At 40.7% G+C, this 18,245-nt stretch overlaps 1 protein-coding gene across 2 annotated transcripts in view; it reads left to right on the forward strand.

Moving 5' to 3' along the window:
• The window catches only part of KCNK2 (potassium two pore domain channel subfamily K member 2), a 208,440-nt gene extending 191,666 nt beyond the window's left edge, over positions 1-16,774 (forward strand). For both annotated transcript variants that reach the window (XM_034764515.1, XM_034764516.1), the window contains one exon: positions 14,614-16,774. In XM_034764515.1, coding sequence (XP_034620406.1) covers positions 14,614-14,931 — 318 coding nt within the window. In that variant the 3' untranslated portion in view covers positions 14,932-16,774. The remainder of the gene's footprint in view (positions 1-14,613) is intronic.
• The last annotated feature ends 1,471 nt before the right edge of the window (positions 16,775-18,245 follow it).

Here is an 18,245-nt window from a genome sequence, read left to right on the forward strand (position 1 = left end):
TGGAAAGTGCACAGCTTTTGATAACATGTTCTTCTTTTAGAATGAGGAATAGATTATTATGAGAGGAAAAGGGGAAAACAGGTCAGTTTTATTTCATAAATCCCTTATCTCTTTATAGTTATGAATTATAGGTATTATTTTGTGAAAGAATGAGAGCCTTTGTTGAATGTTTTTGCATCTTGAGTAGGTGTGTGCGTTACTGTAGCTGGCACATCCAAGAGTCTGTTCAGTCAATCCAGGATACTGGGTGAGGTGTGTTTTATAGAGAAGTGCTGCATTCAGAAAGGCAATAGTTTCTAGGCGTTTATATTTGAATCAGATGTTAGAGAGGCCCAAAGCACTGCTAAACTCATAAATGGTTCTGGCAGGAAAATACATCAAGATGCCTTTGCTCAGACGTACTAATCCAACAACTGCATTTTAAAAAAATCTATTTGAGATATAGTTCCTCTCTCATACATTTTGTGTGCTGTTATGAATGAAAAGTATTAACTGGATGGCTATTGCATTATGGTGCCATGCACTTTGAAAGCTTTCTAAATCTACTCCACTTAGCTGTTAAATTTCATATCATGGAAAAAATAAGCAATGGAATTTTTTTTTAATGATGAGAGTGGATATTTTGTCTCTTTTGCACATGTCCCTGAAGTAGTAATTTTCATACTGGATGATAGTGTCCATCTCCATATACCAAATAGGTCAGACAATGCCAATGGGATCAGTGGAAAAGAGATTTTTTATTAATGAGAGATTCAAAAAGAGTGGCAATTAGCCAAGTGAGCAAGAGTATTTTATCATTAACCATTAGTGGAGAACTGTTTGAATTGATTCTGAGTGGAATTTGGCCTCTCCTCCTTCTCAAAACAATATTTCCCGATTGTGGGTTGTAGTGCTGTAGATTCTGGTTTTAATTATAAAATGCTTAGTGCAGTCCACCATTCATTGCTCCTGTACTGAGCAGCCTTCACAAAGAGAACATAGCTACTAAATGCAATGAAGTGCATATAACATAAAGATGAAGAAGGCTGTTCTTCTAGTTCAGGGACACTCCTAGGGCTCGTAGTCTACTGAGCCCTAGAACAGCTGAGTTCTGCCTGGTGCATGACCTGGAATAGACGGCAAGATGATTCTAAGCTATTTTTCCACTCTTTTCATCCTCATCCTGACCAGAGGCCAAAGCAGGTCTCAGTATACCTTAGAGCAGCCTAAGGGCTACTCTAACTTATGCTGATTAAAACAGTCCCCTAGACATCAGTGATCATTGGAGAGCACTGTCTCTGGCCATCTCATGATCCTGGCCCATGCAGGAATGGCCTGCTCCATCTGGGTGAAGGGAAGGAAAAGGTGGGTGGTATGGACCAGCTCTCTCCATCCCCTAGAAATGCTGGAGCACAAAAGAGACAGAGCCAGGAACCAGAATCAGGACTGTTGTGGTGGTGGTGATGATGATGATGTTTAATATTTGCATTGTGGTAGTGCCTAGAGGCCCCAATCAGCTATGAGGACCCTATTGTGCTAAGTGCTGTATATCTGTATAATGAAAAGACTGTCCCTGCTTCACTTATTGTTTCTAAATATAAAGCAAGATGGCTGGTTTATACAGCAAACAGAAGGAGAGACCACAAGATAACAGCAAGATGGTTATGACTGAGGCAACATTTTAGTCAAGGATATTTTTAGTAAAAATTATGGACAGGTCACGGGCAGTAAACAAAAATTCACAGCCCGTGACCTGTCCATGACTTTTACTATATACCCCTGACTAAAACTTGGGTGGGGCTTTGGGGAGGCGGCCCTAGGGGTGCCACAGGTGCTGGGGAGGCAACGGGGGGAGCAGCGGGTGCTGGGGGAGCGCATGTGCTAAGGTGGTGTGCGCCCTGTGGAAGCACTGTGGGTGCTCAGGGGGTGGAGACTCGGGTGCTGGGGGGGCATGACTGAGGAAACGCCTCAGGTGCTCGGGGGAGGGAGTTGTGGACTGGGGGGCGCCATGGGTACTTGGGAGTGGAGGGTTGGCGGAGCTGGGGCAGGTTCCCTTCCCAGTCCTGGGAAGCGGGGACTCCAGCTACTAGTTCCACATACTGTCTCCACTCCGCCCCAAGCCCCAGTTCTGCAGCTCCCATTGGCTGGGAACCACAGCCAAGGGAGCTGTGGGAGCGGTGCCTGTGAGCGGAGGCAGAACGTGGAGTTAGGAGCTGAGGGAGGGGAATTCCTGTCCCCCTTCCAGGGAACCCTCCCAGGTAAGCACTGCCCTGCACCCCAATCCCCAACCCTGCCCCCCCCCCCAAAACTCCTGCTGCTGGGTTGCGGGGGGGCCTGAGACTGCCCCAGCAGCAGCCAGTGCAACTGGCCCAGGGGCTGCCTGAGCTGCTCAGGTGGCTCCCAGGCCAGCTGCTCCGGGCTACTGCAGAAGTCACGGAGGTCACAGAAAGTCACTGAATCTGTGACTTCCGTGACCTCCATGACAAACAGGGAGCCTTAGTTATGATTAGTGTAGTAAGCAGTAGCTACAGTGACTAATCATTGGTCTCTACCACCTGCAAGGGGTCAGGATTTGAACCTGTGCAAATAATGGATGTTTGTTTGCTGTCAATTTAAAAAAAAATGTTTCAGACCTAAAGTTTTGGCAAATAGAAAAGTCAAAAAAGTTTTATTTTGAGTCTAATGAATTTTCTGAAGTTGTTTTCAACCAAAACAAATTTGTGAAATCATTCCAAATTCACAAAATGTTTTGGTGTTGTCAAATCTTTTTTTCACTAAATGCATAAAAAAAACCCAAATAGTTGAAACATTCCAGCCAGCTCTACTTGTGACCTTCATCACCACAGACCAGATCTCTTTCATCTGAGATCTCTCAGTGATTACTCTTTTGGTTTTTTAAAATAAAAATAAATAAATGATCTTAATCATTCAATAGTTGTCCTGTGCTCATGTTCCTCTTATTAGCTAATGTTTCGCTTTATTGTGGAAATGAAGATGGCCTGTTCAACCAATAACTGCCCTCTTCTAGAATCTTACTTAATATATAACATGCCTCTTTCTGTTTCAAACACACAACCACTCATTGTTGCTGTATTCTTTTATCCCTTAAGTTCTTTTTCAGAAAGTTTAAATATGAGGAAGCACATAAAGATTATTTTTAGACATTGAACTATTCTACTGCTAGATAGCTCCTGGAAATTATTCTTTCCAACTTCTCAGCATATAGGTATTTGTAATCAGCTGTTGTTCCCACTCTGTTCTGAAGAGAGTATGCACACAGCATATATAGTCCAGGCTTACTGCTTACCTGGGGTTTGTTTGACTTTATTGATAACTTAAGGAAAAAGCCATGGATGATCTTTCTCACCCACGTAGGCTGCTTTTAGGGTTTTTTCTCAATCCCAGCTCTGTGTTCCTTCTGCCTCAGAGAGAGACTCGAATCTCTTCTATTATCCTGCTTGGAGTTACTGATATCTACCTTCCAGCATTAGTCAGCAGAAACTACTTTGCATATTTGTGCAAAGTTCTAGCTCCTGAGCTTAAGGTCACTCATCAGAAGAATCTGTATTCCTTGGCAGTTCTGTGGAAATTGTCACCCTGTAGCAGCCGCAAACAGCAAACATTTTTAGACTATGGCTAGGAGCATAATGAAACCCAGGTCTCCAGAAGTGGAAGGCTAGTGTGTTAACTTAAATCCTATAGAAGAGAGACAATAATTGACTCATAAGCTCAGTGGGCTTTTTCAGTTGCAAAGTCATGCTAATGAGCACATAAGAAACTTTAGACCTTGAAGTTTAGCCATGGTTTTGTGACAGAGTTGAGAATTGCTCTCTGTAACCACGTGTTCAGATTCCAGTAGAATTGATTTAGTCCTTCAGCCTTCCAGTGTCAATAAATGGAGTCCAATACTTCTTGAGTGAAACTTTAGTACCACTTTTTAGTATTCTGTGCGGCTTCTGAAGCTCCCGTGACATCTTTTAATAAGAAAAGGGATCCTTAGCTTCCCAAATCCCTTTCCGCTATTGTTGGGCAACCTGCTGTCTGCCTGACTGCCATACGTACTCTGGGAGGTGCCTGCCTTCTCTGGCGAATTGTTATTGCATGGCTATAAAGTGCCTGGAGATCCTTCCAAATCAAAGGTGTTAAATGCATGTACTTTATTCATGAGCAGGTAGAAGATATGACCTCACTCACCTTGTCTCTCAAATACCCTTTTGATGTCTTTCCCCAACAGTATCTATACAGTACTCTATTTTTAAAAATAAAGCATTTTCCAGTTTTTAGGATTTTAAGTCCCAAAACTATGGGCGAAATCAATTCCTGGTATAATTCTACTCCATGTCAATGGAATTCAGCTAGAGTTGACTGTGACTCAAAGGGTCAAAGGACCAAGTAAATCTTGACATTAAAAGTTAAGATTTAGCCACCAATAATGTAATATTGGGAATCTTCTGTAAGAAATGCTAGCACCATAAACTGAACTTCTATTGATCCACTACTCACTTACATGATCCTTGTGTCACCTTAATACATTGGCTCACTTTTGATCAATCTCGTTCCTGGCATAATGTTGTAAGTAATTGAAGCTGGCTTTATTTTTTATAAACATTAGTACAGGAGTTCTCAAACTGGGAGTCGGAACCCCAGGGGGTCGCGAGGTTATTACATGGGGGGTCATGAGCTGTCAACCCCCACCTCAAACCCCGCTTTGCCTCCAGCATTTATAATAGTGTTAAATATATAAAAAAGTGTTTTTAATTTATAAGGGGGATCGCACTCAGAGATTTGCTATGTGAAAAGGGTCACCAGTGAAAAAGTTTGAGAGCCACTGCATTAGTAGGTCTCATCATCACTGTGGTTATACATTGTCTGAGTGAGGAATTTGTTTCCATCAAAAAGAAGGAAGTGAGCCACATCTTTAAAACTGTTACTTGGGCATGCACTACAATTTTCAACAAGTAGCACTTGAGCATCAATTAATTAAAGCTTATATGGTGCTATGAAAATGTAAAGTTCTGCATGATTGCTGAATGCTATTGGGAGCAAAGAAATTATTGAATGTCCAAACAGAAGCCCAATCCAGCCAAAATAAATCTCTCTGGAGGATTTCCCATCTCTCACTGTCCTATGGGAGGGGGAAGTGCCTTCCTAATTTTCTTGGAAATTTGGTTCTAGAACAGGGGGAGTCTATTATTTTCTGTCAAGGTCCAAATTTCTTGGTCAAGATACGGTCAAGGTCCAGACTCCAGAGAAACATTTTTCATATTGCAATAACAATAAAAATAATAAGTAAATAGAAAGATTTCAAGGTCCATTCAAAAGCATCTGGTGTTCTGGATTTGGCCAACGGTCCACCTATTGACTACCCCTGTTCTAGAACGTGTATCTCCAAACATTCAGCCCCCTTTAGGTATTGAGCCAGTGACAAGCTGTGCACATGGACTTTACATGGTCTGGCTTGTTTTACTCTCACAAACCAACCATCTGTTTGTTAACCTTGAATATTACAAATTGACATATTCTGAAGCATTACAATGGATAGTCACAAATCTATACGTCACTGGAAGCATGGATAAATGGATGTCAGAGACTCTTCTTTTATAGAATATCAGGGTTGGAAGAAACCTCAGGAGGTCATTTAGTCCAACCCCCTGCTCAAAGCAGGACCAAATCCCCAGTTCCCTAAATGGCCCCCTCAAGGATTGAACTCACAACCTTGGGTTTAGCAGGCCAATGGTCAAACCACTGAGCTAGCCCTGTGGTTTGAGCATTGGCCTATTTATTATCTAAATCAGTGGCAAACATCCAGTGTATGAAAAGGAGTGGGTAGAGGGTGCTTAGAAGGCTGGAAGGGATTTGAAGATCTGTAGAGCCACTCCAGTTTCAAATCTCTCCTTAATACTTTCCTTTGCTATAATGCATACAAATCACTCCCAAATGACATTGACCTCGGTGATGACTTCTATCTTTCTCCTCAGTTCTGTTCATTTTCTTATATAATCGTTTTGCTTTAGCCTCCTGTTGCATACTATTTGAACTGCAGATTATGAACTTACTGGGGCAGGAAGTGTCCTCTGTTGCATTACATCTCTGTACAGCATCTAGCACAACGGTGCCCTGATCTTTGGGATTGCTAGGCACTGTCATAATACAAATAATAAATCATAATAATTCCACCACAATTGTGGGGAATGACAGACAGAAGTCTAGAAGAAGCTATTTTGGTGGGGATAGCGGTATTGAGGAGAGATAGGAGGAGAGATGGTGAGAGATATGGAAAAGAGAACAGGAAGCCCAAAGAGCCTTTCGGCAGTGTGAGCCTTCAAGAGGACCATAGCCTCTTTGTAACAGAGGGGCAATAGTAGCTTCTGTATGTGGCTAGGATTGTTGATGCGCAACAGGTTAGCTCAGTGCAGGAATGCCCGCAGGCCGGAAGAGCTGTAGCCTGCACTTGCAGGATAGTAGGGGAGGAAATAGGCCAGCTCTGCTGCTCATGCCGTGTATCAGCCCACCCAACAATTGCCCTGCTGCCTTGTTTCCTATCTATATGAATTAAATTTAAAAAAAGAGCAGAACTGTACAGTTCTTGAGAATATTGCATGAGAGTTTCTCGAAAGACAAAACCTGATGTACTCTCCTCTTCTGCAAGGACAGTGTGACACTCTCATACTCTTTCTAGTTTTGACTCAGACTACTGTGTCCAAGAGAGGTTAATTCGAAGTTTTATTTTTAAGAAAAGTTCACCTCAGGAAAAATGAAATACTTTGGGGGAATGTTTTAGTGGTAATTGTTAGACATTACAGACTTGAGAGCATGTGCTATAAGAATATCTGTAAACCAGGCTTCACATTTTTCTCTACAGAATTAATAGGGGGATATCTCCAGTCCCAGCCTACCAAATTGTTATTTAATTCCTATTTTTGGCTTAAAGTAGCTTTAGGGAAATGATTAAAATGCACAAGTCAAAGAAAATAATGTAAAAGTACAGCTGACAAGGAAAAACAAACAAAGTAAATAGAAATACTTACTATAAAATTTCCTTTTTCCTCTCCTATGGTACACAATACTTATCTATCTCCTTATATAGCCTCTTTGTAATCCATTATCACAGTAGCTGTGTGCATCTCGAGTATTTAATTCAAAATAGTGATATCTCCCTTCCTTCCCTGTTAATAGGAATAAATTGCTTGCTAAGATTATAAGATTATAGGGTGTTTTTTTTAAGTGTGTGTGTGTGTGAGAGAGAGAGAGAGAGAGAGAATGAACTTGTAGTGGGACAGCTAAGTCAAAGGATGAGTTTTGCATTTATTTCTGAAAGTGGAAAGGCTCATAGTCATTCTTGCCTCTTCTGGTAGGAAATTCCAAAGTCTCCCGCAACTCCTGTGCTATTTTTTAACAATTTCATAGTTCCAGTGGAACATAGGAACTGTTATTGGAAGTCATGGTTGCAGAAGGAGAGGCAACCTTGCAGGTGCTTTGGATCAGTTCCATAGAGGGCTATAAATATCAGGAGAGAGGTTTTGAATTTAACTCTCTGCAATGGGGAACCAGAGGAGAGAGCAGAATACCAGGGTCATGTGCTCACAGTAATCTGTGTCACTAAAAAGATGGGTTAATGTGCTTTGTACCAACTAGAGCTTTCTTATTGTCTGTAGTTTCATTCCTAATATGAATGAATCAAGCTTGGAGGTCATGAATGCATGCCTTGCTGTGGCCAGGTCCCTGTCTAGTAGAATGGGACTCAGTATTTGCTCGGTATAAGTAGGAATTTTTGTTGTTATGGATGTTTGGGCACCTATTGCAATGAGGAGTCCCAAAGGATCCCAAGGCTGCAGGCCAACTTGAGAATCTGAGGGTAAAGATCCTGCATAGCGGAGGCAATTATAGAGACACAAGTCCTTCAAAGTGCTTTCCTTCCCAGTAGCATCATCTCAGTCTTGCCTGTGTTCTGCTTTAGCTAGATGCTCCTTTCTGGGCTTAGACTACATGAATCTTCATTGAGGTGCCGAGAAAGCTGGAAGAGGGTGCTGCTTGCATTTGACATATGGGGTATTGATGTATTGCAACCCATGCTCTCTCACCATCTCCCCCAACAGTTTTATATAGAAATTGATTAGTGTGGTGTTGGGAACTAAGCCTTGTGGCACTCCAAATAAAAGGGCTCAGGAGGTACAGGGCCAGCTGTTTGTAATGACTCAAGCCATTTCAGGGCACTTTCATTTATCTGCATGGCTTCTTGGTAATGGGATTGACTTCCTTACGCTAACCACTAGACCACTCTAATGCTGTTGGGGGCCTTCCCTAGTCTTGCCAAATCCTGCATGCCTGTCTGTTAGTAGCATCAGCAAAAGGTCTGTGCAAAGGTCTGTTTTGTTACTGAACAGGGAAGTTCACATATTATTTTAGGTGTGTCACACTAAAATGGTGGCTAACTGTTTTCTATTTATTTGATAACTGTATCGGAGATTTGTAATTTAGAGAATATTCCCCATTATGTTATAACCAACTGAGGTCGATATTTTCACTTTAGGCAGATTGATGGTCTTTCTTCAAGAGAAACATATCTGGTTCAATCTGAATTCCATTATTCAGGATAGTGAGCTTTCTCCTGTCCCATGATAAGTGCATTACCATATTTCTGGAAGAATCTGCTGCTACATTTGAAGTTCCTATGGGAAGACCTGCGGGACTGTGGTGTCTGTTGGGTCAGGGAACATAATAGCATAAAGGTCCATGATCAGGAGAGCCCAAAGCAAACATACAATGTTTGAAAATTCCTATTAAAAACTAATTAAGTAGTACTAAATTACCACATTAAGTATAAATTGTAAATTCTAAATTAGTCCACATTGCTTATATAGATCAGAGAGTTTAAAAGAAAAGTTGCAACTATCTATAACCTGAATGCCTGATCAGGGGTTAGATTGGAGGTGAATCATGCTCTGTGCACAAATTCAAGACTTAGCCACAATCACAAGATAGCTGGATAATTTTTTCTTTAAAATGATCAGAAAAGTTATAGTTAGTCATTAACATTTAAATTGCCATCATAATGCTTTAGAGTTAATACTCCACTGAGATGAATGAGGCTGTTTAACTCCTCCCAAATCTATTTTTGATTGCCTCTGTAGAAAAAGACAACACTGGGGGTTGGACTTGGAACTGCTCACATTTAATGGTGGTGTTCTAGCAGAGGTTTCTATTGACAAGAAGATATTGGGCTGCTGGCACTTGTACTTATTCTCTACACCAGTACTGACTTGGGACTCTTAATACATTCCATGGGTGGCGTACCTCAGCCCATTTATCTACTGACACTTTAAATCTCCCACACCCCTATCTGGATCTATGCTGGTTATGTGATATGTATGTTACTTGCAATCCCCCACAATCCTTGTACTCCATGTTAGTGATTAGCAGTCAGTCATTTGTGTGACTAGTAGTCTTCATCAGTGTATCATATAGTTCAGAACTATTTGATTAAAAAAGCAGACATGTCTCCTATGGAGTCTGCAGTGTAATCTTGTGAGGCAAGGGGACTTGAAGAAAAAGTAAACAGTTCTTGCTGTAGTGCAGATATTTTTGGTTTTGAACCGCAGAGACAACTGGCATTTCAATCACTTAGCATCAGATATGAAGTGGCTACCAGACCCCAAATTAAGCTAAAATTGAATGCAGTATGAGGAAATGTCATACCTTGGGGACTGAGAGAACCTGAACATTCACTGAAATGTCGTTATGAACAGAGGAGGAATTAAATTACAAGAGCAGGTTGCTTATGTGCTCTGGCAGTTTTAGAAATTGCACATTACTCTTTCAATAACCTCTTGAGCTTGAGTCCATAAATGTTACATGATAAAAGATGTTGTATTCTGAAAAGGTAAAATTTTTCTTTAAGTGCATTTCAGGGCCCACAAACGTTAGGGGCTGAAAGCAGCAATTTGGGCCAGGCATAGCACTTATTCAGCTTCCCCATGCAACACCATTGCATTTCCATCCTTCTTTCTCTTATTCTATAAGAATTGAATTATGCCAAACTGTGTGATAGTTTTGAAACATGGGCAGATGATAAGATCCCCACGTTCATGTCTTTTATTATCTAAATCAGGAGTTGAATCCAAGTCTCCAAAGAGGATATTTATTGGAGAGCCTCACCAATTACACCACCTAGCCCTCCAAAGGAGATTTAATTAGAATTTAATTACTAGATAACCTAATAACTACACTTCTAAAATCCCATGGAGTAATTAATGTGCCTAACTGTTAAAATACAGCAAGTGGCCCAGTGTTATGAAGATAGCATGGTCATCTGCATGTGGCTGAGTGGACATGAACTATGAATATTAAGCATGTCTTCGGGATTGCCAATAATTAATTGTGCCAGCAGCACAGCCAGCTGGTTATTTGTGGGGAAAGTATGAGGGTGGGGAGAAGAGAGCTGAAGCTGCCAATAGAAGGAAAATAAGAGTGAGATTAAAAAGGTGGTGGGTAGGTCAGTTCAGAATGCTTGTGACTTTCAATAGCCTGCCTGGGCACAAGAGTGGAGCAGGCTGGCAGAGCAGTGGGATGGTAACTAAAACAAAGCTAGTTCAGTAGGTCTAAATTTAAATGTACCAATCTTGACAACATCCCTTGAAACGTGACTTGCCAGCAATGTGTCTCAGAGTAAAATATCTGGGCTAGATCCTCAGCTATGGCCAAGAAGTACTCTCACAGCTGAGAAAGTGCAAAGGTGTGGGGATAGCAGGGGAATTTTTGTATGGATATTGATCTCAAAGGCCTAAAGAGTTTAAGGTGTTTATAAACTCATCACTGGTCAACATTAAATGGTGATAGATAGGTTTGGGGTTACTTTTAAACAGAGGTCTTGGTTTTACTTGGTTACTTGGCAAACACCCAAAAGCATTCATTCAAATTGAAAATGTATGGATTAAACTCTCACACTTCCACACAAAGAAGAAAGAAAACAAGATTTATATTGAAACTGTAGTTAAGTGATTATACAAAACAAACTTCAAAGTCCCCTCTCCTATCAGACTTATCAAACTCCCTTTGGAGTTAAAGTATCAGAGTCTCTTATTTTCAGAACAACCTTTCTTTGATGAAAAGGAAAAGGTTAATTTTACTCTCAGCCCTGATGTGAAGGGCATTCACTTATCCAGTTCTTAACAAACAGATGGACAGAAGGTGGAGGAGAGACAGGATAGAAAAGATGGGTGAAATATGGCTTTTGTTGATGTTTTTGGAATGCTAGACCTCTGGTTAGTTATGAGTGGATGCTTTGGCTTGCACATTGACCACAACACCTGCTGCTTGGACTCTGGTTAGTTATGATTTAGTCAGGGCTGTCATCTGTTTGGATTCTTTCTCTTTAGACAAGGCAGGTTTAGATGAATGCAGCATAGTTGACTTTGGGATTTGATGAAAACCCACATTAGTGAGATAGAACAGGAGGAAAGAAACAGTAGGCAGGAAATAACACAACAAGGGAAGGGAATACAATACAGGATCTTCGGTACCTTTGTGGTGCTGGGAATTAGATATTCCAACTGGTGGGCTGAAGACTGGATGTCAAGATAATATGATGACTTTCAGGACTAAAATGGGAAGACAAAGTTCCTTAAACAAGAGCAAGGCCAGCCAGCCTTCCTCTCAGGAAGTGAGTCCTTTAGAAGAGTTGAGAGGCATTGAAATGCTGGCACATTGGGGGATGAACTGTGGGGATGAACTGCCTCAAAATCTCTTTTTAAGAACCCCCAAAAGGAGTAAAAGTTGGTGGCATATATCCTCGTTGTTTTGTCCACCAGTTAAATCCATTTCTGTAAGGCCAAATTTGGCACAGGTAACTTTGTTCCCACATTTTCTTGTTTACCAAGTATAATCTCACCACAGTCCTTGATTTATATCAGTAGGCCATTTGGGTTGGATTAATAGTTTCTCTGTCTGGTTTTCTTGAATCTATTGTAACGTTCATCGTCGTAAACAACTGACCTATTTTTTGTGGTTATTGTAACATCTTATGAACTTTCACATACTTTTTACAATGGATCTTAAGGTAACTTTGTCGAGCCAATTATCACAACACAACCCATACACTTTCTCTGTGCCATCTAAGGATTCCCCTTCTCAAGGGGATTTTTCTAGTTGTCGGGAAAGTCGTCCTTAGGATAGCTTTGCACCAGTGCAGTAGGGCAAAGCTGCCCTAATGTAGGGGATGATCTAGCTCATTGTTTTTGGTGGGTTTTTTTTCATTACTTGTTTTCTATTAAGAAAAGTACTGGCACAGTTAAAATCTGTAGGTTTCAGAGGCTTTGTTCTTCTAAAATATGAAGTACATATGTCAGTGTTCCTTTTAGCCCGGTTTGAATACTGATTAATTATTCAGCTGGTTTAATCTGCTATGCAGAACTGAAAAGAATCCTTGTTTTATAAATATACATATTAGGCCACATTCATTTCTGGTGTAATTCTATTGAAGTTGAATGATGTACAGACTCAATAACATGACCTTTGGATCTCGGACTTTTTTTGTTTGTGAAATGAGAAGAAAAGCAGGATTAAACACCCTTCATCATTCCCCAGTGAGATGATGACTTTTACCACCATTGCATTTCTGTTTCCAGTGGCACTGCAAAATATACATAGCCCTGTGGCCACCTTCCAGAGCTAAGGTACATAACCATTTTAAAGGCAAAGCCTCTAGTTACTCTGACTTTATTTTCATTTGATTTTTGTGCTCACCTTGTCACTGCTTGTTTGCCAGTGATTGAAATTCTGGGACTCCGCACTACAAATTAGAGTAATTTATTTAAGTGGTTTAATTCTTTTAATGTGCTACACTTTAGAATTACATCAGTCTACCATCTCCTTTCTGAGCCTAACCTACCATTAAAACAGTCTGAAAAGTGGAGACCTAAGGGAATAAAACCTCCAAAAATATCTGTTCCTGAGTTTAATTGAAAAAACAAACAACACAAAACCCTGAAAAACAACCTAATCATTCCAAGGAGTCCTCTTCATTTATTTTAAGTGATAAATGGAGGGTTTTCTCTGCTTGGTGTAATGACTGTATCCTGGGCTAAATACAGTCAAAGGCCAATGTGTTAATGTGAAATAAAGTCAGAGGCTGAGGTTCATATCAGCACTGTGCAAAGTTATTGCCAAATTTAGAGGAATCCCCCTCCATGTATTATATGAAAACATTTTCTCCCTCCTCTTATCTGTTTCCTCCTATTGCTACACCTCAGCAGCTCCCCGGCCTTTGCTACTTAGAAAGGATTAGGCCTGCCCCCCCCCCCCCCCCCCCCCTTAAAAAATAAGTTTTGTAACAGTATATTTAAAAGCTTCTCTCTGCTTTTTCACCATCCCCACTTTCCTATCTCTCTTACTTCTCTCCATCCTCTTATCTTTTTCTTTGCTCTATTTACCCCTCTCTCCAAAAAAGAGTGCCTTTCCCATTTCAAGTGGTCTAACGGCTGAACATTTGGGGCACTGGGAAGTAAAGGGTAATTTTGGACTCTCCTCACCTCCTGCCCACTCTCTCAGATGCATGTGTGCGCACACACATGTTCTTCAGGCCTGCTGATACTGAAAGCTAAGTGGAGTGTGAAGTTGAGGAGAAACATGGTTGAAAGATTACTGTCTTCACTGAGAGTGGATCAGTCCTTGTGTTAGTTCCCGGCAAATGCATTTGGAGTGTTGAGAGCACGAACCAATCAAAGGGAAGGGATCTGCATATTTCCTAATTGAGAAGTAGCAGCCATTATGCAAATTGGAACACCTCCCGTAGCCAGTCAGAATGGAGGGATTTTCATAATGGCAGGCATAGAGCTGTGAGACTCCACATCATCATACAGCCGTGAGACTCCACATCATCTCTGCTCTCTGACTAGCGGACATCATTTCATTTCAGAATAATTAGTGACAGCCCTCGAGTCCCACATTGTAATTATATTCCTTTCTCTATTTGAAATAAGAGACTTAATTGAAATGGAAAGAAAAAGCAAAGCATATTGCTGACTTGACTAAAACTGTCACTTGCATTAATCCTTGCTTTGAACATGCACTAAAAATAGAATACAAGCAGCTGACATTTTTCTTTAAAAAGCCCTTTCCATCTATATTTAGAAAATCCTGTGTCAAGCTTCACAGAGATCTTTACACAGACAGTAAGTGTGTCCATAAATAACCCTGTACATCTCCCCTGGTAACAATACATAACACAGTCTGGATTTCTGGGAATTCAACACCCCCTGGCCAGCTGGGTTGTTCTCAACTGTCAGGGCTTCATTTTGAAAGAAAACTTCCCCTTATTGATTCCATATAAATCAGCTTGTCCATTTTTAACTGTATAGATTTTTGTGCTTGTTGTGTTTAATGTCATTCTTAGCTCTTATTGTATTAATATTTCTTCCTTTTGGACGAAAGAATGTATCTCTATGAAACTAGCCTATTTTTTTTATTCAAAAGCTAAACCTGAACCAAAAAAAGAGTTGTGCCAATGGGCAACAGTTTTTGTCAGTCTGTAGAACACATTATTCGCTATTCGTTCTGGGGTCCTGAACATAAACCATCCTTGAAGTGCCTAGTCATGTTGTGTTTCTCTCCCCTTCTCTTTCACTGTGTGTGCTGCAGGTGGGAGAGTTCAGAGCTCACGCTGCCGAATGGACAGCCAATGTCACGGCAGAGTTCAAAGAAACCCGCAGGCGTCTAAGTGTGGAGATTTATGACAAGTTTCAACGGGCTACCTCCATCAAAAGGAAGCTCTCTGCAGAACTCGCTGTCAACCACAGTCAAGATCTGACCCCTTGCAAGAGAACCCTGTCAGTCAACCACCTCACCAGCGAGAAGGACATCTTGCCCGCTCTAACAAAGACAGACAGCATTTATATGAATGGTTTGACTCCTCACTGTGCGGCAGAAGATATTGCTGTGATTGAAAACATTAAGTAGTGCTGACTTTGGATGCTGATCCTTGGAGAAGCTCTTGGCTTAAACTAGCCATATACTTCCTTTTTTTCCTATCCATGATTGATGCTAGTAGCATTTTATACATGTGCATGAGTTCAACAGAAACCACCACGATAGGGATTCAGTGTCACCGTCATGTCTCTTCAGACACAAGATGAATGGAATTTCTGTTGTTGATAGATGCTGGAGCAAGCAACATCCAATGCCTTTTTGTGCTCAGACTGTTGTTCATTTCTCCTAATGTGCCATATGGCCTAACAAATGAATTATATTTGTTTATGTTAACAATGTAGCTTTGAGGGATCAGTCCTTAAATTTTCAGGGTCTACCTTACTGAGCCTAGGAATGGACCATTTATGGACTACAACACATTTGTAAATGGCAAGAAATTCTTATGCAGCCTTTTACCTAAGAAATTTTTGTCAGTGCCTTATCTTTTGAAGAAACAGAACCTCTATAACTCTTGTATGGTTTGTGTTTGTTTGTTTATTTGTTTTTTGCATGAGTAATGTATTTCATTTGAGCTTTCATCTTGCCTGAAATGATGACGTTTTAAAGGTGTCTTTAGTGAAGATACCAGCATTGAGAATGGATGCCAAAAATCAACAGACATCAAAGCCACACTCCTAAATCTAGCTTTAAAGGCACTGCAGTTACAAGAGTTGCAAAAATGTCCCCTGAAAATATTTATTTTACTCCCATCCAGGTGATGCATGCTCACACTATATTAGAACCAGACCTGTAGAATTTATGGATCCATTTTGAGTTTTATTTTTCAAGCATTGTTCAGCAATGTTATCCCATGTGTCAGATTACCAAAAATCTCCAGTTATGTGTAATTAAATTATTTGCTAGATGACAAGAGCAAGTAGAAGTTAATACTATGTGGAAATGTTTTAAATTGGTGCATTCTAATAACCATACTCATGAAAACATGACAGAAAAATACCACAGCAATTTCTAATAATCATAAATCTGCTGTCAGAAAGTTAATCTATGAAAAGAATTTTAACCTTTTTATTTAAGCCAAGTCACACCAGGCACCTACTGGATCCTACTGGATCTTTCTGAATGTCACACTGTACGTTGGTTGCCTACACCGGAACTGTGACTGATGTGGGAATGCAATTGAAACTGGTATCACTGTGACTTTCTACATATAAACTACAGACTTCTCTGAATACAAATACAGACATGAAGGAAAGCTGATAAATAGCACAATCGGAATGCTGATGATTGTTCAGATAGGACAGGCTGATGATACGCAGATCTGAAACCAATCCTTGGGGTTTCTGTGTTTGTTTTAAAGAAAAGCATTGACTTTAATTCTATATCTGTTGTTTTGTTTATAGTTGTGTGTGAGATTCAGAAGGAATGCAGGATAAAAACAAGGAATGGATAATTTTGTCTTTTTTAAATTTTTTCATATTTTAGTCTATCGTAAGCTGGCTGTACATAAAATGAACATAACAAGCCCTAAGGGAATAATTTAGGCTCTGTGCAAATTAAAGAAAAATTAGACTTTGTTGATTGGCCATGATGAAAATGACAAATTTGTAGCATTTCTGACCATTAGATAACATACAAAATATGAATGTTAATGTTCTGGATGCTTAATCTTGTTCTCTGATTAATCAACGCTATCAGTGTAAATATCAGTCAATTAACATTTACAGAGAGTAAGCTTTTAAAATAAGGAAAGTTCCATGAAATAGTACCAGGCCATGCTCTTTTAAAAGAAAAAGACCCCTGTCTCTCCCAGCACAGTGTTCTGAATGTCCACGTGGTGAGAAGCTCTTCTTGCCATGTATAAACTGTGAATTGTAATGAAAAATAAAGTTTTTACTTAAAATAAGCTTTTCTGAGTCTTCTGCTTGCTGCTGCCCCACCAGAATGCTGAGAAATCACTTGAGACACCAGCTGTTTGAGGGCTCGAGGGTAACAGTTTTTATACTTGTTTGCAGCCTGTTTAAATTTAAGCAGTCTTAACAATGAAAAGAAGAACTTGACTCCAACAATCAAAACATTTTCTCTAAATGTTAAACAATAATGTTCTTTGGGTTGCTACACCTTTAAATGTTCTTTTGTGGCTAATTTTTAAAGGAATTTGGCAGGACTGAATTTCAATACTAATACAGTTTTCAATTAGAAAGTATAAGCCTTGGAATATATATATTGTGACAGACCCAGACCAGTTGGGGGCAGGAATCTGGTAGAAGGCAGATATACTGGCCACTGGATGAATAGTTTTCTGTTCCCGGAGTGACCAGAGCAGGGGCTGCCCTAGAGCAACCAGGAACCTGCTAGAACCAATTAAGACAGGCAAGCGAATTAAGGCACCTGGAGCCAATTAAGAACTTACTAGAATCAATTATGGCAGGCAGGCTAATCAGGACACCTGGTTTAAAAAGGACCTCCCATCAGTTAGTGGGGCATGTGCAAGGAGCAGGGAGTGAGAGGGTGTGTTGCTGGAGGACTGAGGAATACAAGCGTTATCAGGCTTCAGGAGGATAAAGAAGGTGCTGGGGGGAGGCCCTGGGCAAGTACCCCAGGAAGTTGTAGCTGTCATGCAGCTGATACAGGAGACATTGTAGACAGCTGCTATCCACAGTGCCTTGGGCTGGAACTCAGTGCAGAGGGCGGGCCTGGGTTCCCCCCCCCCCATCTCCCCAACTCCCTCTCTGACACAGGCGGAGTTGACCTGGTCTTGATACAAACCAGAGGGGAAGGTCTAATTTGGGAAGGGATCTGGCCTGTCCCCAACCCACTAGGTGGGACAACAGAGACTGCGGAGACTCCCCATGCTGGCCAGTGATGAGGTTAGCTGAATAAATGGCAGGTTTGAGCCTCTAGCAAAGGCGGGCAAACTGAGGGCTGCCATGAACCTCTAAGGCGAGCAAATCTGCCAGAAAGCGAAGGACCCACCAAGGCAGAGGAGGAACTTTGTCACAATATATACTGTATAAGTCCCTTCCCTTGGAATATACTGTATCTACTGATATACTCTTTTGTATGATATCTAACACTTACATTCACCAGGACAAAATAAGTGCCAAACTGAACCCTGATTTACACTTTTGAAACTCCACTGAAGTCAATGAAGTAACAGAGAGCTGAATTTGGCTCTAAAACTAGCAACACTGAGTCAGCAATCTTTAAGCCGAACTATATGTGATAAAATAAACCAAAGGTGATCAAGAAATTAAAGTTATCATGCTATCCACAGACATTTCTTAGATATCATTTCAGGAGTGGAATGGGTCCCCCTTATCTCATGGCCTTTTTCCATTGTTCGA

Source organism: Trachemys scripta, chromosome 3 (assembly GCF_013100865.1).
Source record: "Trachemys scripta elegans isolate TJP31775 chromosome 3, CAS_Tse_1.0, whole genome shotgun sequence".
Classification (NCBI taxonomy): domain Eukaryota; kingdom Metazoa; phylum Chordata; order Testudines; family Emydidae; genus Trachemys; species Trachemys scripta.